This window comes from Rhyacophila brunnea, unplaced genomic scaffold, assembly GCF_057557595.1.
Source record: "Rhyacophila brunnea isolate RB1 unplaced genomic scaffold, BYU_Rbru_1.0 scaffold_23, whole genome shotgun sequence".
In the NCBI taxonomy this organism is placed as follows: Eukaryota; Metazoa; Arthropoda; class Insecta; order Trichoptera; family Rhyacophilidae; genus Rhyacophila; species Rhyacophila brunnea.
In genome coordinates, this window is record NW_028232893.1 from 27,083,066 (window position 1) to 27,110,007 (window position 26,942).

General features: G+C 34.0%; 1 protein-coding gene across 1 annotated transcript in view; it reads right to left on the reverse strand.

The window, feature by feature from the left end:
• The window catches only part of LOC147069782 (optomotor-blind protein-like), a 320,044-nt gene that overhangs the window by 4,197 nt on the left and 288,905 nt on the right, over nt 1-26,942 (reverse strand). Inside the window, exons 4-5 of the mRNA XM_085950876.1 lie at nt 17,826-17,972; nt 16,326-16,402 (exon numbers count right to left, since the gene is read on the reverse strand). Of these exons, the coding sequence (XP_085807002.1) occupies nt 16,326-16,402; nt 17,826-17,972 (224 nt within the window). The remainder of the gene's footprint in view (nt 1-16,325; nt 16,403-17,825; nt 17,973-26,942) is intronic.

Genomic DNA, 26,942 nt, shown 5'->3' on the forward strand with positions numbered 1-26,942 from the left:
AGAATGGATTTTTTAATAAGGGTTGATTCTATTGCACCCAATGCAATACTCATCTAATGAATTTAAAGTGCAGTAAAATAGAGTGTTTCATTTCTTTGCTCTAGCTTAGCTTCGGGAATTATCTATATCGCATGAGAGAACACATGAAAATGTGTAATAAGTCGGAGCGAGATAGGGGAAAACGTATTAAACATACACTTTAAATTGCAAATTCTTGTTACATGTAAATTGTCCGTAAAACATTTCACCGTGGCACAGTTCGCTGTGAGCTTTCTTATCGGAAAGAGATTATCGTACATTATACGGTTTCCAATTTTATTTTTATTATTTATCGACTTTCCACACTCTGACAAAGTTAATGTAAACAAATTATTAAATTTAAGACACATAACAGATAATAAATAGGATTCCGATAGGCTATAATTATAGAATATACTAATACAGTAAATTTTGACGCAGGGCTTAGAATGTGTGAGTTTCCTACGAAAATGAACCACGCATTAGGCGTGCAATAGTGTGTGTAAAACACCAATATTAAATGAGCGTCAATGTATAAACCGAGAGCAGTTATCAGTATTCGACGTATGACATATTCTTTGACATGTAAATTGTACGTAAAACATTTCACCGTGGCACAGTTTGCTGTCAGTTTTCTTATCGGAAAGAGATGATCGTACATTATACGGTTTCCAATTTTATTAGATTCAATATGAACATAAATTAAATTTCCATAGCTGATTTTGGCAAAATTCATGAATGCAAGAATGAAAACCTAACCTAACCTAACCTAACAAATAATCCAGTACATCGGCTATTTTCAAAATTTGTTTGAAACATGAAACGTATGCCAGTAATATACGACCCAAAGAGGTTGGACGGTCTTTAATATACGGCCATATATTTCTGATACAACATTTCACGGTTAAGTTTGATACGGCGAAATGCATACGTAGAAGTTTCCGGACATAGCAAATACTAAATTTGAAAAATCGTTCTATTTTAATTGGGTCGAGAAAAAAAACAAATGACGTTCTCATAACAGTTTGACAGATGTGTAAAGTGCAGTAATATCATGATGAGTGAGTAGAACATCGAGAAATTAAAGTGTTATCACAGAGATGTAATGGAAATTATAATATAAAGTGGGTTGCTGTAACCTACTGTAACCTACTGTAACCTACTGTAACCTTAGGCAATAGAGCAACAAACATAATAACACAAACATAAATAACAAAAAATATAAAGATTTTGGAACTTTGGAAACACTTTTGAGAAAATATATTGTAACTATTAGAAAAATTCTTTTTGAAAAAAGTAAGACACCCCGCAGGAATCGAACCTGCGTGTCTTGTGTATCGCGCCCTGTGCATTACCACTGTACTACGACTGCCATGCTTAATTGCGTCAAATTTTAACTATTGGCCTTTTTAATACGTGCTCATAAGCGCTCTCCAAATTGAATTAAGGTTGGCGATCGGTTTTTGTATTCCAAATTAAAGTATTTATTACTCGAACTTGCTAATAATTTTAATTAACTGTTTCTTTTATTCAAAGAATAATTCACAAGATTTTAAGAATGTACCATTCTAATTGTTGCAATTAATCATGCCAGTCTTAGCATAGTGGTAATGCACAGGGCGCGATACCCGAGAAACGCAGTTTCGATTCCTGCCGGATGTCTTACTTTTTTCAAAAAGATTTTTTCTATTGACTATATTTTCTCATGAGTGTTTTCAAAATTATGTATGTTCAATAATTAGAATGGTACATTCTTAAAATCTTGTGAATCGTTGAATAAAAGAAATAATTAATTCAGATTATTTTAATTATTTTACTTTTTTTTAAGGTGACGCATCAGTGAAACGCCAAATAATTTTCAACTGTACGCGCGACGAAATTTTGTACTCGCTTCGCATTCATTGAGGGAACGTCGAGTCAGACATACGTCACTTTGCTGCGTGATGGCGATGGGCCAATTAATTCTAAAATCGTGTAAAGATTACTAAAAACGTTACCCATTTACTTTAAAAAGAAAACATGTCAAAGAATATATTATTATTGTTACTAATAGAATAATAAACAGAACATAAAATGGACGTATGTTGGATTTATATGAGAAATAATATTTCGTTTGACAGGCGTCTTTTGCACCCGCGACCCGCAATCCGCACATCGCCTAGCAACGATCTTTTTAGACCGTGCCTCAACTAATGCATGGCCTTAATAATAATAAATTAATAATATTGATTAAAGCCGAAAAGTATTTGTATAAATTTTCGATTCTAGATGAGCTTCTCAACCATATTAATACACCACAATTTATAAAAAAAAAACAAATAGGTAGGTATCAAATAAAAATACAACTCGGTTTAGGCAATTTATGCGGATTTCGACCCCCGTATCCCCTTTTCATCCCTTGCGCTACTGTTGTCGAATTTTAAAGACAATTAGCGTTGCCAAATTCCATTTGGGGGTTGAAAAAAACCGAGCCCTGTCACTTTGAACTGTTTTAAAATGTTGCGGTCTAACCGTCAGGAATGGGTGAGCCAAGAAAATATCACAAAGTACCTAATCAAAATGTTAAAACATGTTTGAATGATGTGTCGTGTACCAGTGGCGAAGGGTGTAGGTAGGCTACGCATTTGTTTTCATTGAAATAAATGAGTTGGTTAATTTTACCACGTTTTTATTATCAAATTTTAACTAACTTTCCGACTAGCTAGACCTTTGAAACTTTTAGAATATATCAGAACACGATGACAATGCATTTTTTTAATACTTTCAGCCATCTTTAAGCAGAATTGAATTCATTATAAGTTGATTCTGTTTTGTATGGAAAGTTAGATCGGAAAACATCCGCAAGGTGGCGCTTCGATCGAATTCAATGCTTGCTTTGCGTAACGGCGTTAGACGATTTTGAAAAAAAGAATTGACTCGCTTTCTTGTTTTTTGTTTGTTTGTTTTTTACTTCATATTAAGTACAAGTTTTAAAAACACATAATGTTATTCAATTAATAAATGTTTGAAAATTTCTTAAAACTGCTCTCTTCATTACGCATTTGATCATTTTCTTTCAAGTTGATCATCCCATTCATCAAAAAAATAAAAAAATAAAGTATTTATTAATATATATAATTGTCAAGTTTATATGATTCAACAGAATTTAAAAACGTGGTATATAAAAAGTTCTTTTTATCTTGTAATTATTTAAAATTCAATTAAGGTGACGCATCAGTGAAACGCCAAATAATGTTCAACTGTACGCGCGACGAAAATTTGTACTTGCTTCGCATTCCTTGAGAGAACGTGGATTCGGACGCACGTCACTTTGCTGGGTGATGGCGACGGGCCAATTAATTCTAAAATCGTGTAAAGATGACTAAAAACTTTACCCATTTACTTTAAAAAGCAAACATGTCAATGAATATATTATTATTGATACTAATAGAATAATAAACAGAACATAAAATGGACGTATGTTGGATTTATATGAGAAATAATATTTCGTTTGACAGGCGTCATTTTCACCCGCGACCCGCAATCCGCACATCGCCTAGCAACGATCTTTTTAGACCGTGCCTCAACTAATGCATGGCCTTAAACCCTGCGAAACCAAGCCATAATAAATAATAGCCAAAAAATACTCGTCTATCTATAAAATATCTAAAATTATGCAAACATATCTTTGGATATTTTATAGATAGAATAATATTTTTTATCTATTATAGTTTAGTTAGGCAGGGCTTAATGAATTTAAAAAATGAACCACAATATGTGTAATAAAATATGTATTTTTATTCCAATGAAAACAAATAAGCACGAATGAAAAAGTGTGCACAATTTTGTCGTATTGACCAATGTATATCAAAACTATTATGGTTTGGTTTAGGCAGGGTTTGATTGATTTTTAAAAAGTAACCAACACCAATAAAAACAAGTCTAATATAAACAAATACGTATGGCTAACAAAGTTCAATGTGCACTATTTATAGTGGATCTTAACAGCCTACTTTCACCCTTCGCTACTGCTACCTACGTATTTTTCCGAAATTACCGAAAGTGTACAAAAAACAACATAAATTGGTATAAATTTTTTTATTAAATTTTTATCATTTTATGCCACCCGTTACACGTAATACGTCACAAACCACCCCGACGACTTCATTATAATAATGAAACGGATAGATAAAGTAAACCCTAAATGGTCTCAATTCGCCCCGAATCCTCCCCCTGTCAGCGAAAGGTTAAACTTTAAAGGCCCGAATAATGTCAAGCGGGCGATTTCGGCGGCTGCGGGGGCGGTCCGGCCCTGCGCGGAGCGATGAACTTTGCGGTATAGCAGGGCGTAGGGTTTTTGGGCATTATATTAGTTAAAGCTTAGATTGGAAACGTTACAATATATAAAAAGGTTTTCGTTTCTAATTTCAAAATCAATGTTTCTAAGTGAGTGTTCTCTGTAACTTAGTAAATGACACGCATTCATAATATGTTTAAATTTGTTTTAAATTGCCATAGTGTATTGAGATATTTATGGACTCTTAAAAAATGTGTAAAACCATTTTCTAATCGCCATACCCGAAATAAATCAAGCGTATCCCGAGACACATAAGCCGGCTCATGTTGAATACATCGATCTGACGTCATCTTCGTTCCCAAAACACACGTTGCCAAATGGAGCTCCGCAGATTGGTCGAATGCGACCGTTTCGTTTGAAAAAACTTCTGCTGTTGCAGTCGACAAGTTGCACCCTTCTCGGGCTCCGAGTCGAAAAGTCGAAGTCGCATACAAACATCTACGAATTGGTCATTTTTATACCGGGTCACCGATCACCGCATTCAAATATACGTTTCGAAAGCTACGCGCGACAGTCGCTGTGTAGATGTGAGCGGTCTTCACAAGCAATACTGGATCTCAGTTCTCGTAAGGTTTCTTTTATGGCTGTGCTGCACACGCGACGAGTTTTGATGTGAGAGCCGGCTAACGTGATGCATTTTGTCATTGTCAATTCTTTTGTTTGACCTTTACTCGTATTAGAATTATTTTCATATTGCCGTATGTATTACACAGATATTTTAATATTAAAAAAATAATTACCTCTTATTATTTTTTAAATATCTAAGATAAATATAACCACGAAGCGACCCTGTGCGAAGCCGGGCACTTCAGCTAGTACTTAATAAAATTAGTGTTTGTAGGTTATATTGATATTATATTGTCTTTTCACCAACAGTAAAATATGTTCTTATATTATAAAGTTACTAATTCAACTAGGTACTTAAACTAAAAAAAACTTGATATCACCATTCAGTGTTTTAATAGGCACAACAATTTCTTATACGATATTATTGCTTACGATGATAGTGTGCGATATAGTTAATAACTTTACTATGCCTCTGTACAAATTGCAAATTGAAAAATGAAATTTAATAATTCTTTATGGCATTAAGGTTAGTACCCTACCAATGGCGGATTATCGAATTTAAAATATATTTCCCGCGCAATATTCGGCGTCGCCGGCCGCCCGCTAAGTGTCGGTCGGCTAATGACAGGGCGCAGACGCCCGGGCGTCGACGCAAAGGGCGCCCAAATGCGACGCCCGAGACGCCCGTAAGTAGGGACCGTCTCCGCAATGCTAATGTCCTTCTAAACCTAAAGGGCAGTCAATTTTCTTTCGTTAACGTTTCTGCAGAAGTTCAAGAAGCGTTTTGAATCCATTAGTTCAATCAGTTCTTAAAAACCTACGCCTTCTTAGTATTTTTTTTTTTAAATATCAGCAAACTATCTTATAACACAAAATTTTGATCCACATTTTTCAAGGTCTGGTCTCATCAATAGTTTGTAATCATATTTTGATTTTGGTTTTTTAATGAATAGCAAAGTTTAGTTGATACGGATTCTGGCAGCATAAGCGTTGGACTATCACGCCGTGGGTCTCTGGTTCGAATCCTGGGTCTGGCAAGTACACATATTGTTTTTCAATTTGTGTGTGAGTCAGGGTGTGGACCTAATAGGTTGAGCAAGTGGCTGACATCCATTTCTCGTAAAAAACAAAATATGTTAATACAAACCTCTACTCTGTGGAGGCCCATATGATCCTATGAGGATCGGACATGGTCGAAAAAATAAATATTGAATACTATACACAAAATGATGTATATTAGAATATTATATTCTTAAATCTTGTGATTTAAAAATTATTAGCAAGTTCAAGTAAGTTACAACGAAAAATCTTGGAGTGATCCGTGACGTCGGTTAGTACCTAATTCAAGTAATAACTACTTTGATTTAAAATACAAAAGCCGATCGCCAATAGTAGCGCAATTTTGAAAGCGTTATTAAAAGCCATTAGTTAAAATTTGTCGCAATTAAGTATGACCCCTTTAGCATAGTGATATATGTGGATGTGCGCGATACCGTTTTAAATATTATGTATACTTTACACCAGATTTTACAATGCTATATTCATATGAATGATTATGAATATACTTAGGGTAATTGTGACCACCCTTAGATTAATTATAATGAATATTATAGACGAATCAGTAGCCTAACATACAAGAATACTCAACTAAATAATGAAAGATGTGTCAGACTGTTTGTATTGTCATACTAATCTATGTGTGTTGGAGGTAATGATAGACAAACATCAGGAAATATATAATTATGTTCATTATATAATATAGAGATTAATTAATATAATAACATAATTAATTAGGATCTAAATATTATTCAGATTCTAATTATGATATCACCCTCTCTCGTCCGTTATTCCTACATTGTTTATTCATTAAAAAGTACCTGCTAACTGTGAGAATGGATAAATAGAAAATAGTCTCTGATATTTCCGAAAATCGAAATACAATACGATTGGATAGAGTCAACAAAAGGGCTATCACCGAAACACTAATTGAAGAGTTGAAAGTCTATATGGTCTAAGTGCCAAAAATGTGAAACTGAGATATAGGTAACGAAAAAAAAATAAAAACATACATATGGAAACTTACATTTTTATTTTTACAAAGTTACAGAAGAACATCAGTATAGTATGATAAGTTTACATAATTCTAAAGATAAAATAAATAAAGGAAGAATAAAATATTTAAACATGGACAATATTGAAATGTTCTATGTATGTGTGTAGAGGTACATAGACCCCGCCAATATTTCAATGTATTTGTGTGACAAAAATGGTAGAATTAGTAGCTTAGACCGTTCAGCGTATCTATTCTATACGCAAGACTGCTTTCGGCCTTCATGGCAGCTAACTAATTAACTAACAATTATAAAAAGTTAGCCGTCTGAACTGTCAAAACTGTCTATCTCACTCTAAAATTTATCACAGCCAAGAGAGGTGCTCTTAAAACATAGCACTTATTGTAACAATTACAACTAACTTATTGTGCCTAATTGTTACAATACGTGCTAATACTTGGATACTTTCCTACCCTAAATAGCGGCCGAAAGCAGTCTTGTGTATAGAATAGATGCGCTGCATATCATTAGGCTTGGCATATAGATTGTATTGAAGTAAAAAAACTTGTTATAGAATTTTTGCCATTTAGACCCTATGGACTTTCAACTCTTTAATTATATTTTGGAGTCTACTAAGCATTCAGTAGGCTAAGAATTGATTTTCAAGATACTAGAAAAAACTGAAAAGGTATAGTATGTTAACTGGTGAAGAGGTATCGTTATATGATGGGCTATTCTAGTTTGAAGAGGACCTACTAAAGGCACGGTAAGTAAGTAATCTGTGAAATAGATTCACTTCACTGATTTTAATTAAACATTTTCTGAATTTTGTAGACAGTATTTTATATGAGTGTCTGTAGAGATGAACTCAATAATCCTACTGAGAAACGCTCCAAACCTTTGTTGATGCAAGAAATACATAATATTATAATAAAGTCGGAAAGCATAGTCCTAATGATAAGCACGGAACGGTAAAATATCATTCTAAGAAATAATCTGATTAAAATGTACATGAATTTTAATGCACTTCATAATACTGTATCATTTTAAAGTGTTCAAATACAAAATTGCACCGCAGGGGGTGTCTAAATTATCACGCAGAAGGGATGCAAAGGGGTGATAATTGAATGCGAATAGATTCAAAGTATTCGCAAGGGACTAAACCAAAATATTTAGGGTAGTTTCTATTGTCGTGAATTTGCGTACGGGTAATAAAATAATAATGTAAAATGTACTTATGTCAAAAGTAAGAGTGACAAAACATTGCAAGGGTATATGCTGCGTGAAGAAATTTAGTGCTTTCATTCATGTTGCATAAATTGTACGTTACTATCGGATGTTACGATACTAAAATTTATCTGTAACTCCTTAGTTAGAAGCAGACTTGAGAGTGGGTCTATCGTTTGGGCCCCGCATCAGTTGAAGTATGGCCTTATGGTGGAGAGTCCAAAAGAAATTTTTAAGACTCCTTTATTTTCGGCTATATGGATATTATCCGTGGCTCTATCCGACTGATTTTCTCTTAGGGATGCTTACATACTGTAGCTTAAAATTTAGAAGGTATCTTTATTTAGCTACATATGTTTTCAGACTTATGCGCGGCGTAAATGTGAACTCTGCCATTCTTGGTGGTGTTGGGTTGTGTGTCTCTGATAATTACCTTAGGAATCGAGGGCATCCGTTGTTTGTTCTCCCACGGTGCAGAACTAACCTGCTATTAGTAATGCCAATTGGGAGGGCAGTAATCATGTTTAATGAAATCGCTTCGGATATTGATATATTCCACTTACGTGAGGGTGAATTTAGGTGGACGTTGTTTTATAAGTTTTTAAGATTGGGTCTATCAAAGTTCACTCTGTGTGCTTCCATCTACTTTTATTTTGTTACTTATTTCATTTCTTATTTTATTACTTATTCTCTATATTTTTTTTAAATTATTAACACTTATTTTATGTCATGTCGTGAACGCGTTGAATTTATAATTTGTTATGTTCATTATATGTAAAATAAATAAATTTGATTTGATTTGAAATTTGATTTGATTTGATGAAATATTGGCAGTTCTTTGATAGTATTTGACAGTTCAGACGGTTAATTTTTTACATAATTAACCGTCAGAATCCGTAAAGTGGTAAATGTAAAATACAATTAGCTCTTTTTTGGTGTTAAGTGACATGTTAAAATTAGCCTGCTGGACGTTGACCGTCTACAAAAGCCCTCTACGATTTGAAATAACCAATTATCTCAATATTATATAAACTCAGTACAATCTATGTCAGTTTTTTAGGATGTAACTGTAAATGCTTTGCGAAGAAATACAGTAGGTATTCATTAAAATAAAATTATTTTACGAAAGGGCTATAAAAATATCGCTTTTTTTCATTTTGTCAAAAAGTCGAATCGACAACATTTGAAAATTGATTTTGAAAATTATTTTTTTTAGATTTATTAATAACCATGTCATTGCTTTTTTGTACAAGGTGGTTGTTAGTAATTTTGAACAATCACAAACACCCAGGCTTTGAGAAAAACACATAAATATTGTGTCCTCACCGGGAATCTAACCCAGAACTCTCGGGCGGAAGGCCAGCGCCTTACGCACTACACCAAAAGAGCCGCCGCAATCTTGAATATTGTATTTAATCATTGTCAATAAAACATTATCTCTTTGCTTTATATTAATAGCTATGAAATTGTATATGTTGTATCAGTTGAGAGTGTTAAATGAAAGCGGACGAAACCGGTTCTGATCATTACTCAATGATCTAGAATCAATGCTAGATAGAGTATATTGTGTTTTATAACTTTACATTTTTTTGCACTCTTTACTAATTAATACTGATACGCCCATTTTCCTGATTACCTCGCATAAAATGAGATCAAATGAAATTTACTTGTATTAATAATATATGTAGTAATAGATAAATAAACAGATAATATATGTAAAAATTATATTTTTAGAATATATTACATCCTTTTCATCCTAGAGCCGGAGTGCAAAGTTATAAAGCATATTATTATACTCTACCTATGTAGAATGATGTCAGTTTTATTGCATCATGATGTACCCACCTACGAACGCATGTTTCATGTTATTTGGAAAACTGGTAAGGAGTAGATGGCTATAGAGGTAAAACACATTGACTGGAATCCGATGGTGTTTGAGTCCCACCCGGTTCCACATGTTTTAAAGATTTTTTTCTAATAGGTATGTTACTGGAATGTTTGCCAATTATGTTTTCTGAGACCATTATTTTACCCACCTAAAAAAAATCTAATTTCATAGTCCACATAGGTAAAAAAAAATTGATATTTTTTTAGCTCGCACAGCGAAATTAATGGTTTTTCCCAACTGTCGACTGATGATATTTTAGGTTTATAAAATATTCACATATTTATTTATCTACCTGATTATTCATTCTTATTGTACAAATGAAGTTATTATTTTAATGTAACGACTCTTAGTTTGCATACCCTTGTTGTTAGAACGGGGCGCTATGAAAAAAAGCGGCTACTCGGAAGGAAACGGGGATTTTCCCGCCGGATCTTGGGGCTACAAAGGCGCTTCCGGTTGCCGCCACAATTCAAATGTTAAAATGCGTTCCACGCTTCCGGCGCGACCATTCCGTGAACGCGAACCAGCGCCATTTTGACGGTCAGTTATTCTTGGCGCTAAAACGCGGGAAAAGTTTGCGTATAAATAGAAAAGCGTACGAGAGAATTTTTCTTTTCTTTTGTTTTACGTTGAAAATGCAAGGTTTAGGACTTTTAGGTTAAGGCAGTCGGATAAAGTTTTTAAATACATGCCCACGTTGAATTGAAGTGGAAATACTACAAAGTATTTACTACATAGGAACCTTTTGTCAAACTAAAAGTTGTAGAGAAACAAATTTATCATATTATTATGTAGTTATTAAAAAGAAACATATTATAGTGAGTGAGATCAAGATATTCTAAGTAAATTAACTTTAGTACATATTGAAAGAATGTGGGTAACTGAAACAATAATAATATGCATCTATCATTATCCATTGGTCAATCATTGATAATATTCATAGGTATATTTTATAATAATATGATATATTCTCTATAACACTACAACATGCCATGATGCCCATGACAGTACAGTAGTGTAATAAAACAGTACATGGTGTAGTTAGTGATAGAAATAGAACATAATGATAATAAATAGAATTCCGATAGACTATATTACTTATACCAAACAGTAAATTTTGACGCAGGGTTTTGAATGTGTGAGTGTCGCAATAACGCATTATAGACTGTGACGTCCCTACACACAATGCCGCCCTTAAGCAGCTCCAATATGGCGCCCCATTTTTATACATTATTTTTTACCATCCTTTCATGACTGCAATATCTAAGAAATGTGTTGTATGGATACATTAGTAACAAAATATATACCGCTAAATTTGATTTAAATGCCATCTCTACTACAGTAGATAATATTGCTGGTCTATGGTTTCAGATACATTTAAAAACTGACACCTTTCAAAACTTGTGAGTGACTGGCAAAAATATTTGTATAAATTTATTAGGTTATTATGTACCTATCTATAATTAAAATATAATTCGAAAATCTGCACGTGTCATTGCTGGTCATCAAGGACGTGACGTCCAAGAATAACGGAAGTAAACTAGACATCGCAATCTCGACAAAAAATTACATTCCTGTTAAACCTTTCATGTTAATTAATACATTTTGTTTCCATCCGGTGAGCTCATTTTTTTAATGAAAAGATATTCTATTCTCGTTATTACTAAGTTTAGGTACCTATTTCTATATATATATACCTAATGATTCTCCTCGATTTGCCGCCCTTCGTGCAACTGCCGCCTCCAAGCGACACTCAATTTGCCTACCCCCACGGGTCGTCACTGATTATAGACGTGCAATAGTGTGTGTAATACACCAATATTAAATGAATGTCAATGCATAAACCGAGAGCAGTCATCAGTATTCGACGTATGACATATTCTTGACACGTGTTTAAATTTATCCCATATTCTTCCTTACTCAAGATCGGTTACCTGCTTCTCCTTACCCGTTAGGTATTTAAGTTCCCATTATTTCTGAGTTCCTTGGTAATAGAAGTGGAACAATCATAAACACCCTGGCTTTCAGAAATCATATATAATCACCTCACCGGGTATCGAACCCAGAACCCTCGAATGAAAGACCAGTGTCTTACGCACTAGATTATGAGGACCACCCCCAAATGGTCGATCCAAATGGACAGCCACTATACGTTAGTATAATAATTATATTTTTAGTCGTACCTATATTACATATAGTATAAGTATAACAACATACAAAACTGTAAGGTAGGTACTCGTAATACATGCCATTTGAATACTTTTCCGTATGCATTTTTTATGATTGTTCATTTAAATATTCTAAATACTAGTTCTACCCTTTTGGCTGTCCACAATAATTGACACATTCTGTATTTTTATAGGAAATTATCGCCACATTTAAGTTACAATTAAATGCTTTGATTTGGTACAAGCGGCCGTGTTTCATGATTGAAATGGTCAACATATTATATTATAGTAATAAAATAAAACAATTCCATTCATACGTAACAAATTTAAGTTGGTGAGTATATTTAAATAACATCAACACATTCATGTAATAATTTGCAAAATTGATTGTTTTGTGTGAAGCCATTAATTGCTGTACTTTTGAGATATCTAATACCTAGTGTGAAGTTAGCCACAATTGAATTGCTGATTCAAATAACCTTATTGTCTATTTTTTACAACGTTTTTATTAGCTCGTATTCTTATTTGTCCGGTGGTTGTTTATCCAGTAAAAAATCTTGCAATCGATGTTTAACTAACTTCCCGACTAGCTAGACATTTGAAACTTTTAGAATATATCAGAACACGATGCCAATGCATTCTTTTAATACTTTTCGACATCTTTAAGTAGAATTGAATTCATTTTCGGTTAATTCTGTTTTGTATGAAAAGTTATTTCGGAAGAAATCCGTAATCCAATCCACTATTATTGGTATGCTAAGGGGGTGGTCCTAGCAACTAAATTATTAATATATACGTGCGTTACTATGGAAATCAATATGACATGTCAATTTTTTTTTTTTGATCGTTTAAGCTAGTCGAGTCAAGTTTATATGGTTCAACAGAATTTAAAAACGTTGTATATAAAAAAAAAATTATCTTGTAATTATTTAACTTCACTTTCTTATATTTAAATTCCGTCTATATTGAAAAGTGTTTCTTAATAGTCTTCGATATGTTTATATCATCGTGTTTCAGTTAATTGCTTAACCATCCCACATACTAAGTGACCAAGTTCTAAACAAAAGCGAATTGAATTTGAATACAGGCGGGAATTCAAAAAACAAAATATTTTCCGCGATTTTCCGCATTGTCCTTTTGATGTTTGCAAACTTTTGGCGGGAAGAGCGCGGGTCAAAAGCATTCCATTTAAATTCAAATATGTTTGCGAGAAAATGTCGCCACGCTAGGGTGACCAGCGATTTTCACATTTCTAGAACTCGCCCAGGCAGAAAAAAATACATTAGTATGTATGCAGATTGCGTCAAAGCATACTTTTCTATTGTGAATATTTATGAATGAATCGATAAGTATGTAAATTATTCATAGCATACCTACGTAGTATCGATATTGTATACATTCATTGAATAATATGCGACACGACGTTATATATGAAAAAGGCTTAGACCCAGCGCACACCATACCTTGTCAAGACAGTCTTTAGTCAGACTTGTCTTTGTCGTAAAAAAAAATGAGAAGAAACTGTTTTGACAACTTTCAACTGTGACAAATTTTTTGGTTAGTATTAAAATGGACATTCTATACTTACTTATATAATTATTATAGTGAAAGATTAATAAATTGGAAATTTGATACACTTTATAGTCGTGTCCGGAAACTTGTTCGTATGCAGTTTGCCGTATCACACTTCACCGTGAAATGTTATATCGGAAATATTATATAATCGTATATTAAAGACCATCCAACCTCTCTGGGTCGTAAAGTACCTACTGACATGAAAAAGGCTTAGGCCCAGCGCACACCATACCTAGTCAAGACAGTCTTTAGTCAGACTTGTCTTTGTCGTAAAAAAATGAGAAAAAACTGTTTTGACAACTTTCAACTGTAACAAATTTCTTGGTTAGTATTAAAATTGACATTCTATACTTACTTATATAATTATGATAGTGAAAGATTAATAAATTGGAAATTTTATACACTTTATAGTCGTGTCCGGAAAATTGTACGTATGCAGTTCGCCGTATCATACTTCACCATGAAATGTTATATTGAAAATATATGACCGTATATTAAAAACCGTCCAACCTCTTTGGGTCGTAAAGTACTGACATAAAATTCATGTCTAAATAAAACACTGTTCTTGTCGGTTTACACTTTACAGGACGCCAGTAGCAAACAAATTTTGAAAATACCGATATACTGGATTATTTGTTAGGTTAGGTTAGGTTAAGTTTTCATTCTTGAATTCATGTTTTTTTTTTCATTTCAATTCAAGATGCTTTATGGTAAACATGTCCGATGGGATGTATTTTGATCGATTTCAACACTAGAAGAAAAATAATATATAGGTTTATATCCCAATTTTTTTCTATACCACGGTCACATCCAAATAAACAGGCTGTTAAAAAAGTGCGCACCCCCCTTCGGGCGACATTTTATCTGTCAACCGGCGAACAAACGAAGTTGCCAGAGTTCACTCATTGTATTTGCTTTTTTTTATATTTTCCCTGGTCTATATTTCCCCTGTCTCCCTGGCATTTTTTTAATGTATTGTTTTGTTTCGTTTTCCGATTGTTAGGTTTTTTTTTTCACTGAAAGAGTTTTTTCCGGAAGTGTATTCATTATGTTTTTTTTTCTCGTTTTTGTTCGGCTAAAGATATATTTATCGTTCCGGCGACAGTTTGTGAAAGAAGCGTCGCAGATTGGCTGAATTTGGAGCTTTGTTTTTCTTTTGTGTTATGTTTTTATTGCCACAATAAATTTTATAAAAAAAATCCCTCTCATAGTCTACCTACAGCCTACACCTATTTACAACATCTATATTGAAACTTTATAATATTTAGACTTTTATCATATTAAAACAAATCTAAGTAAAATAAGTCTATGTTCCAGCTAAGTGCCTATACTAAGCGGTGTGACTTTGAAAAGAGACCCATAAATGGCGCGGCTCATTGACTGGACGCCACAAGCGCTATGTACCTAGACGGATAAGAAATTAACTCTATGTTATCTCCGTAATTTTTAACTTCCTTCTTTAAGCGCTATGCTGCATGGTTGTAGCATCAGTATCATCGAGGCGAGTCGACCAGATAAGTGAGATAAACAACACACATCACAAATTAAATTTAATAGTTAAAAAAGTCTTCCTTCAGCAGTATTATAATTTTAAATTATGTGGTTCTACGATACCTACTATTTTTAATTGTGTATCAATACTCGACATCTCCATAATTCAAATGGATGTATTATATACAATAAAACACTAAATATAACTACACATTAATTTTACCTCTACACCATTTGGAAAACGCTACTGTAGAGCCTTTATCCTTAGCGATAGGTAGGGGGGCCCACCAAAGATCCTAGCCTGGGGACCCGCTTCAAGATGTGGGGCTCATGCCCGTGCGGCTCAGTCTCGGGACGGAATGAGCACTTAAAATATCTTGTTTCAGACACGTTTATAGTGTCATGGAAGGCGGCCATGAATATCCTACATACATGACGGGTGGTGGTGGGAACCTAGGTAGTCTAACAGCCAGTCAGCTTAGTCTGATTAGCTCTGACCCTTTTGATTATACAGATACTCTATTTTGAAACTAAGCACCTTACACTAAGCAAGATTCATTTCTAGTGATAATTGTGGTTTCTAGTTTGGCAAGTTCATCTGGTTGTTTGGTCAAGCGAGTCATCTTATCTGTTTTCGTGTACCGTTTGAAGTATAATTCTCTGTTATTGTTGATTAATTTCTGTGAACTCTGGATAAATACTAAACCGGAAGTGATTCTATTTTAATAAATAAAAAACATACTACACACATCAATAACATTACATAATGGTTGTAGGTACTTATGCACCAGTATTTTTTTAAATAGGTATATTATTTTAATTACTATGACTTTGACACAAAATTATGACAAACACACATATTATTAGGTACGTTTAAGTACCTACTTAGCGTGAGGTGACCTTGATAATAATATTGTTTTGCAATGCACAACCGTTAGGATCGCAGACGCTGCTTGTCGAATTTTATGTATAACGATCGTAATGAATATTAAAGGTGTTCTTACTTTTTCTCTCTTTTCCCTGCTCCTGTATCTCTGAAACCTTTCGCAAACGGATTGTTGTCTATCTTCAGCTGTGTTATCTGCAAATAATAATATTAAGTATAAACATATATTATATTTAATAATCCTTTTGTAAAATTAATATATATTATAATTTTTAGTTTAACATGTAACGACATTAATAGTGCACACTAAACTTTGTCAGTCATACTTATTTGTATTCATTTAACTACGAATACAATTTGCAAACGGTGCAGGTTAGTTTTTAAAATTCAATAAATATGTAGATAATAGCCAAAAAATATTCGTTTATCTATAAAATATCTAACATTATGCCATTAAATTATACATTTATTTAGATACTTTATGGATAGAAGAATATTTTGTATCGATTGCGGTTTGGTTTAGGCGGGGGTTAATGAATTTATAACAACTAATCAACACCATCTGTAATATGTACCTATTCTTAATTCAACGAAAAGAAATAAGTATGACTGAAAAAAGTGCACTATTTTTGTCGGATCGCCCATAGTATAATTTCTTTCTTCTTTCGACCATGTCCGATCCTAATAGGATCATATGGGCCTCCACAAAGTGGAGGTTTGTATTGACAGATTTTTGTTTTTTTTTACGAGAAATGGATGTCAGCCACTTGCTCAACCTATTAGGTCCATACTCTGACTCATACACAAATTGAAAAACAATATGTGTACTAGCCAGACCCAGGATTCGAACCTGGGACCCTCGACTCTATAGGCCGGCATTTAAGCCACTCGGCCATCGTGGGTGTATAATTTACTAAACTATTATGTTTAGTTTTAGGCATGTCTTAATTGAATTTTAAAAACTAACCTGTACAATCTGAAAATTGTATTCATCTCTCCGACCATGTCCGATCCTAATAGGATCGTATGGGCCTCCACAGAGTAGAGGTTTGTATTAACATATTTTGTTTTTTACGAGAAATGGATGTCAGCCACTTGCTCAACCTATTAGGTCCATACCCTGACTTACACACAAATTGAAAAACAATATGTGTAATTTCCAGACCCAGGATTTGAACCTGGGACCCATGGCTTGATAGTCCAACGCTTAAGCCGTGCGGCCACCGTGGGTGTCAATAATTGTATTCATAGTTCAATAAAAACATATAAGTATGACTGACAAAGTTTTATGTCGAATCTTAACAGGCTACCTCCACCCCTCGCCACTGATACCAGTAGGTACATTGTACGTCAATGATTTTTTTAGTTATAAACATTATGCCGTGTCCACACTGGTAACAAGTTGCTGGCAACTCATTAAATTTCGATTAAAATAATTTTTGGTCAAAAAAAATTGTGAAATTTAATGAGGTTACCAGCAACTTGTTGCCAGAGTTGACACGGCATAACGTGAGCCATAATTACCAATTTGTGTACCAAAATTAAGGTAGATTTTTTAAATCGATGTTTGTAATCCATTATGCACAGCGGTGCCTGAATTATTAGAAACTGTTCTTACCTTTTCGTTTTGATAGGCGGTTACTGCGATGAATTCAGTTTCCTTGAAGACGTAAGTCCTGAATGTAGAGTAGGGTAACTTGAGGATGTCGTTCGCTCTGACGAGGTGAAACCGGGGCTGGTACTTGTGCATGGAGTTCAGTATCGTCTATAACAAAAGAAGAAGACAAATTAGACAATGTTAAATAAAATTTATCGACACAAAGTTATTGTTACATGTTACACTAATTAAAAGTGTGAGTTTGTAAAATCTGCGTAGATTTTGAGAACTTCCTGACAAGAGTGCCTTGTATAAGTACTTCATGGAGTTCTATTCTAGTGTTAGAGTAATAATATAAAGAGAGTGGCTATTGTTCGGCAAAATGGAGCCGTGTTTTTTGCATATAACGCACAGTAGAAACTCAATATTATTATTATAAACTTAGCTATGAAACGCTATACCATCATGTTGCTTACCAAATTTAAACACAACATAATATTTAACCATATTTTCTAATAAATTAACTAAACATAATTACCACTAACTTTATATTATTTAATACAAAAATAATAAATTTCAGCAATACGTGCTCGCAGTTTTTAAATCAATGTAATCATTCAAAACAATATTTACCGGCAACGTTTCCAAAAAATATTTAATTCAGCCATAGAAATTCTATTTTACTCTAACGCATATTACGGAGATATAAGCATGCCGAATGCTTTCTCATTCGCATTTATGGTTCGTGTTGGTTCAGGGCTTGATTCTAGTAGTTTTTGCGTATCTTCAGTGATAGAAATTTTACTCACCAAAGCGTTCGATAATTTTCCGAAAATATTTACACAGATAAATATATAAATACATAGTTATGTAATTTTAAGGGTATTTTATAATAATTACAAGATAAATTTTCTGTTGAATCATATAAGCTTGACTTGACTAGCTTAAACGATCAAAAAAAATGTATTTGATAGAAATATTACTGAAATGTCATTTTGACACTCATATTAACTTCCATAGTAACGCACGTATATATTCATAATTTCCTAGCAACTAATAATAGTGGATTAGATTACGGATTTCTTCCGAAATAACTTTTCATACAAAACAGACTTAACTGAAAATGAATTCAATTCTACTCAAAGATGGCTAAAAGTATTAAAAGAATACATTAGCATCGTGTTCTGATTGTAATATCGTATTCATTTGTCTGCAAAGACCAAGTTAATTTATGAAATAATTCACGTTCATAAGCCCGTATTAGACGGGACAGTTTAATGATCGTTTGACGTGATCGTAGGAAGTGGAGACTTGTAGTGAGGCGTTGCAGATTCAAGAATGATTGATAAGGGGGCGGATCTGTCAACGCGATATCGTAATGTGGGCTTCTGATTTCATAAATTGAAATACAACATTCATACGATATACGCCAGACAATGATACACGCATTGGCGGAGTTGTGTTTTAAGAAGCCAATAGTACAACTTTACTTTAAGGTGATACATCAGTGAAACGGCAAATAATTTTCAACTATGGGCGCGACGAAATTTTGGACTCGCTGCCATTCGGAGAGATAACGTCGAGCTGGAAATACTTAAATTTGTTTCGTGATGGTGACGGGCGTGTTAATTCTTAAATCGTGTAAAGATGACTAAAAACGTTACCCATTTACTTTAAAAAGAAAACATGTCAATAAGTATATTATTATTGTTACTGATAGAACATAGTGCCCACCACCACCCGTCATATATGCACAGCCGTGGATATGCACGGCCGCTTTCTATGACGTGTTAAACGTGTCTGAAAGAACTGATTTTAAGTGCTCATTCCGTCCCGAGACGGAGCCGCACGGGACTGATACTCCAACCATGCACCGTAGTGCAACAATAAACAGAACATTAAATGGACACATGTTGGATTTATATGACAAATTATATTTCGTTTGACATGCGTCATTTGCACCCGCGACCCGCAATCCGCGCATCGCCTAGCCACAATCTTTTTATTGCAACAATACAACCAACGTTTTGTAATTGTTACAATACGTACTAATACTTTGATACAAACCTACCCTAAGTTTGATAATATCTATCACTTTATCACCTTAGCGGTCGATAAGTATAGAATAGACCCACTGGAAAAGAAAATTCATAACATTTTTATATAATTAAATTCATACACATTTATAATATAGAATCAATGCTTTATGTTTAAATGCATATTTTTTCTTGCGAATATAATTCTTTTCATAATATACCTTAGTACATTTTTACTCCATCATTTTAGATATAAATAACAAATTCAATGAAATAATGTAGGGGAGGGGTATTTTTACCCTAAACGCAAATTTCTTACTGTCGTCGGCTTAAAGTTTTTAATATATTATTCAACTGGGCACAAATTATAGAGGGGAAAAGGTAATGAAATACTTTTATAACTATGTATGTTGTTTGCTTGACTATAATATAGTTAAAATATAACTTCAGTTAAGTCCTGAATAATTATCTATAACTTTACAGTTTTTTTAACCATTAAGTGTACCCCCCCCCCACACGACCGAAAACATACAAATTAATTAGGTGAATAGAATAAATGTTTTTCTTCTTCGCGACTTCATAACTAAGGATCGTGGATCCAGATTTGGGCGATTTGGCTCTTGAATAGTCTTATCAACGGGTTGACTCCTCTCCTCTCGGCATTCTACGACATGCAAAGCCTGTGTCAACAGAACAGATTAATAAATATAATTTCGTTAGGCTATTCCACAATACACTACATTTTGACGTAGGGTTTTGAATGTGTGAGTATCTTTACGTCGAAGGCTCAGAGCAATCGTATACTGAGCTTCGAAAACAGATGTTTGCGACGAATACTGGGTGTGCGGTTCGACTTTAAGAGCAACGAGGAGATAAGAGAACCCACCAAGCAGCCTCTCATCACGCTGAAAGTGAAGAGGCGACGTTGGACCTGGCTCGGCCACGTGCTGCGGATGCCAGAAGAGAACCTCAACCTGGCTTGCCTGTTCTTCAAGCCTACCTGATTCCGGCGTCCTGGAAGGCCACTAAATACTGTCTACAGAGTGTATACGTCGGAGCCACGGGATGCTGGTTTGACCTGGAAGGAAGCAATAAGACCGGCGAGCGACAGGGATTCTTGGAGGCGCCGCGAGGTGTCCATATGCCCCAATTAAGGGGCGGATATAGCCAAAGAAGAAGGAGAGTGTCTTACGAAAATGGACCACATATTATAGACGTGCAATAGTGTGTGTTGCAACTTTCAAATACACCAATATTGAATGAGCTAAAGACAAGCGTATTCTGTACACATATTTAAGTTTATCCTATCGGTTGCCTGTTACTCCACACCCGTTAGGTATTTCAGCTCCCATTATTTCTGAGTTCCTTCCCTGTGTCTGATGAACTCATGAATTGGCATCTCAAGCATCCAATTTTTGCTTTAATTATATGAAAAAGGACAAGACAGCACTTATGACACAAACGGACACTGATGATCATACTAATTATTATTATTGTTTGGCGAAACGAATTAGACAACCGCTTGTCGATAGTGAAAACTCCGTATGTTGGACTACCACACTTTTGCAATTAATCTTTTTGCTATTATATTAATTAAAGCAAAAATGACTTAAATTGGACATCCACTCTTTCAGCTGTTAAGTATAATAATTGGACTACCGTCGCTTTATATGTATGTATTTGAAAAACCATGTGACATTGGACTGGTGAATATACATTTAAATCTGCATACTTAACTCAAAAATGATAAGAATGTGACTTCCTCACTTTTAGCTCTAAGGTACAGTACCTATTACAAATAGTCTCATGAAACCTTAATAAGTTCTTACAAATTAAAGATAGACATGGCTGCTTGTTTTCTCATCAGATTTTTCTCTATGAAAGAAATTATTCCCGCATTAAATAATTCATAAGAATACTACGTGGTGTTCTATAATCTTTGACCGGAAGTGACGTAATGACCAGACGACCAAGGTATGTAATTTTGATCAAGTCGATGACAGCAAAACGCTTTCGACTTACAAACTGTTATGTTATTACTACCATTGAATTATTAAGTATAAATGCGTCAGTAGGATCACTTCAGTTTGTTGGCATTGTTGTACTCTATGGGCCAGTGGCGAAAGCTTCATTCTAGGCAATTATTTAAAAGTCTACCTTCTTAAGGCTATACTTCAGTTGAGGCAAGATCGTGGCTAGGCGATGCGCGGATTGTGCAAATGACGCGTGCCGAACGAAATATAATCTGTCATAAAAATCCAACATGCGTCCATTTAATGTTATGTTTATTGTTATATTACTATTTTAATAATAGTATATTCATTGACATGTTTTCTTTTATAAGTACATACGTAAAAAAATTTAGTCATCTTTACACGATTTAAGAATATTTTCATCCGACGCCATGACAAAAAAAAATCGACGTGCGGACGCCTCGACTGTCGGTCTCCGATTGGCGACTAGTGAGAAATTTCGTCGCACCTACTGTTGAAAATTATTTCCCGTTTCACTGAAGTACGCTCTTAAGAAAAATATTTTTTAATAACTTAGGTATATTATATTTAATGAAGAATATTTCGTTTTATTATTTAAAATACCAGAGTATAGTTAAATTTCTGTTAATGTTACCTACAATTAATATAATGTGATACTGATATCTGAATATCTGATAATAATTTTTAGTCCCGTTTACATGGTTCACTTTTGACAATCATCTCGGAGGAATCATCCGCAGTGACCCGTGTAAAAGCACATTCATCAACGAATCATCGAAAATGATCATCCGGAATCAAAAGTGAATGAAGTTGAACTTAATCTAGGTACTTTGGATCGAATGATTTCGCGCATGCGCACATGCCACGCATCTGTCATCATATTTACATAGTTACGTAAACTGTCATTTTGAATAATTGAAATCAAACCGATTAAATGGATGTTCGCTGTCCACATCATATTCAGGCCCAATAGGACACGCGGACATGGTGGCAACCGAGGCCAATTTTGCGGCCTTTACTAAATTCGCCAGAGCGTACGGGGGGCGGGACACTCTCGACTCCCCTTGCGACTCTTCAAATTAAAGTCACTCTGATAGTTGCCATATAAATTAACATCATGCATTCGCACTTCGGTGCAAGGTTGCATCACCAGTCCCGTGCGGCTCTGCTCGGGACAAAATGAGGACTTAAATTCTTTGATCTGGCACACGTAAGGTTTATGTTAGCCGGCCGCGTATGACGTGGCTGCATATACATAACAGGAGCGGAGGTGGGAATTTTAGACACCATGTCCACATCATATTAAATTTGATGTGCATACTGATTGTAATAAACAAAGTGTTGTTTTGTGGTTCTTGGTTGCTCTTTCTGTGATTTATGTGTTTGCTATTTCACTTGGCGCCATTTTGGAATGAATCGAGTATTTCACTTTCGGTGACACTTCGTGTAAACAAAAAGTGAATGCCTGAATCCAAGAGTCACGTCAAGTTTATATGATTCAACAGAAAATTTAAAAACATTGTATATACAAAGTTCTTTTTATCTTGTAATTATGATAAGCACTGGTGATTGCTAAGTAAAAATATTTGATACTGGTAGAAAATATAGATAATAATAAAAAAAACGAAAACAATAATAAATGATATTAATATATGCTAAGTAAAAATAATAATATCCATAGTTGTTAAGGTATGTTCACAACAGCGTGGCAGTTAGTTCCACGAGTCGAATTACCTCGTCAAAATAATAACCAAATTACCCTAATAGGTACCCAGCACTGTTACAATTAATTAAAGTCAAATTATATAATTTCACCCGAGTGTCCTTCGTCTGTCTAATATAATAATGGCCGGCGTAATCATTTAATTTGACGAATTTTTGGTTGTCCCCCTCTTACTGTTTCACAGGCGCGTCACTGGTGTCCAATTTGTACCTAACTAAGTATATATCTAACCATATCCATTGTAATATTTTAATACAGCTGTGTGTAGGTATGTACCAGTGGCAAAAGGTGGGGGTAGGCTGTTAAAATCCGCCATAAATGGTGCACACTAAACTTTGTCACTCATACGTATTTGTTATCATTGAAATAATACTACAATTTACAGATGGTGTTGGTTAGTTTTTAAAAATCAATTAAACCCTGCCGATACAAAACCATAATAGTTTTTGTATATTTTGGGCGATACGTTAAAACTGTGACACACTTTTTTATTCATACTTTTGTGTTGTCGTTGTAATAAGAATACATATAATAAATTATACATATCGTTGGTTAATTTTTTTAAAATCATTATGGCCTAAACTAAATTATAATAGATAAAAAATATTATTCTATCATTAAAATATCCAAAGTTATGTATAATTTGATTGCATAATTTTATATGTTTATAGATAGACGAGTATCTTTTGACTATTGTCTATTATGGTTTGGTTTCGCAGGGTTCAATTGAATTTTAAAAACTTACCAACACATTTGTGTTAAATTTACATACGTGTCAATTACGTGTCACCGAGAGCAGTTTTCAGTATTCGACGTAAAACGTATTCTTGACACGTGTGTAAGTTTAACCCGGATTCTTCTTTACTCGGGTCGGTTACCTGCTATCGCCTTATCCGTTATGTATTTCAGTTCCCATTATTTCTGAGTTCCTTGTGTATCACTTTACCTACAGTGTATAATATGGACTGGAGAATAATATGAGTTCTCCAAATGGCGCCAGACGTTTCCTGATTTTAAATTTTAAATATATTACATAATTGAATGCTAAACCATTTAATTTAATTAAGTTAAATTCTAAAGTATTTTGAAAATACCAGTTAATTGAATAAAAAAAACTGTCTCTCACAATAAATTGTAATATTTAAAAATCTAAATAATTAAGAGGTAAACATTCTTACTAAGTTCAAAGCGTTCGATAACCCTAGTTTATTTTTTAATTAATTATCATTTTATCTATTAGTCTACAATGTCCAAGCATTAATTATTATATTTTATCATTGATAATTAAATCGTTTGAAATAATTCCAATTCAATCGACCGCCATTATTTGGACAGGTTTTTTTTCCAGATAGAAGAATTCGTAACTAACTTTAATAAACGATTAATTGTAAAGATTCACAGCGTCGTAATTGCCATAGTAAATATCGATTATATAGTTAAAACGCAAGAGAGGTATTCAATTTTTCGATTAGATAAAGCGAAAAGAAGGTATTTATATGTATTGGAGAACATGACAAAGCAGAACAACGATAAATATAACTATGACTTTTCAGGAAAAATATAAATTTAATACTGAAATTGTGCTATCTCTATTATGTTGATAGATTTTTAATAGCACAAATTTTCAATACGCCATAATAAATCAAATTATATACATAATTTCTGCATTCCTAATCGCTAGAAAGCCTCAAATAAACGGGACTTAACTCAGTGTTGCCGGCAAGCTTAGGATATCTCATCTTAATTAATATAATATGTTCAAAATGATTGGGTGACTAGGTACAAAGAAATAATGACCTAACCTAACCTAAATAGATTCCACAAAAATTAATGTTTCATTTTTCCCCTGGTTGTTCTGTTTTGTCACTGTTCTGTTTTGTGCGGTTACCATTTTGAATTGAGACATATGGGGGACACGTAAAGTTTGTGGAAAAACAGACCTACAGCTACGGAACCCATCTATCTAATAAGTTGAAGTTCGATTTATGCGGTGTGCTTACATACTGTAGTTTAAATACTTCTTTTTTTTCTTTTGACCATGTCCGATCCTAATAGGATCATATGGGAATGGGACAACTGGACGCCAGGACAATTGGACGCCGCACTGTCGTAGATACGTATACAGAACGTAGACGAAGAATTTTAATCAGTTTCTATCTACAACTTAGTAGTTTTAATTCATTTTACTCTTAACATAATGTTTTCTTTATTGCGAATTGAGAATTACCATACCTAAGGCTTTATATAAAATAAAAAAACTCTTTTTTCGTTGGAACTTAAACATATGCACGATTAAATCATTATTTACGTGTGCATATTTAAATTCTCAACAACTATTAAATCATAATATAATAATTTAAATTTAAATATAAATAATAATATTAAATATATTTTTTTAAAAGTAACTAACGTCTATTTAATTAAGAATTGCGTGGCGTCCAGTTGTCCGGCGCCAAATCGTCCTAGACCCGATCATATGGGCCTCCACAGAGTAGAGGTTTGTAATAACAGATTTTGTTTTTTTACGAGAAATGGATGTCAGCCACTTGCTCAACCAATTTGTTCCATACCCTGACAAGACACAAATTTAAAAACAACATGTGTACTTGCCAGACCCAGGACTCGAACCTGGGACTCACGGTGTTATAGTCCAACGCTTAAGCCGCGCGGCTACCGTGGGTGTCAAAATACTAAAAATACTAAAGTTTAAATACTAAAAGATATCAATATTTGGCCACGTATTTTTTCCACTTAGAGGTAGGTAGGTACGTGGTGTAAATGAGAACTCTGCCATTCTTGGTAGTATTGACTCGTGTGTCCCTGATAACTATCTTAGAAATCGGGAGCATCAGTGGTTTGTGCTCCCGAGAAGCAGAACTAACCTGCCATTGTGATGCCTATTGGGAGGGGCAATAACTCTGTTCAACCAAATCGCTTCGGATATTGATATACCTATGCCATCTACGTGAGGATGAGTATAGGTGGACATTGTTTTATAAATTCTTAAAATAGGGTCCACTTAGCTTTATAATATAATTTTTTTTTATATTTAATAGGTATTTATTTTACAATTTTGAACCTTTTAGTTTACTTTTCATACTGTGTTTGTGATATTGCATACCTATATTTATTTCTTCTTTACACTGTTTCTTTGTTTTTAAATATCACGTTGTGAACGTCTTAAAGTTGTAATTTGTAATGTTCACGGTATGTAGGAATTTTAAAAAATTTGAATTTAAATTTGACATTTGAATTCGGCTTAGGCATTTTTAGTGTATCAATGTTTGGGAACCGTAGCAAAATCACCGGGCGGCCCGTAAAAATCGCCCCGGACCACCTTGGAAACCATTTGCATACTAATTTGTTCACAAAAAAGCTGTTTCGT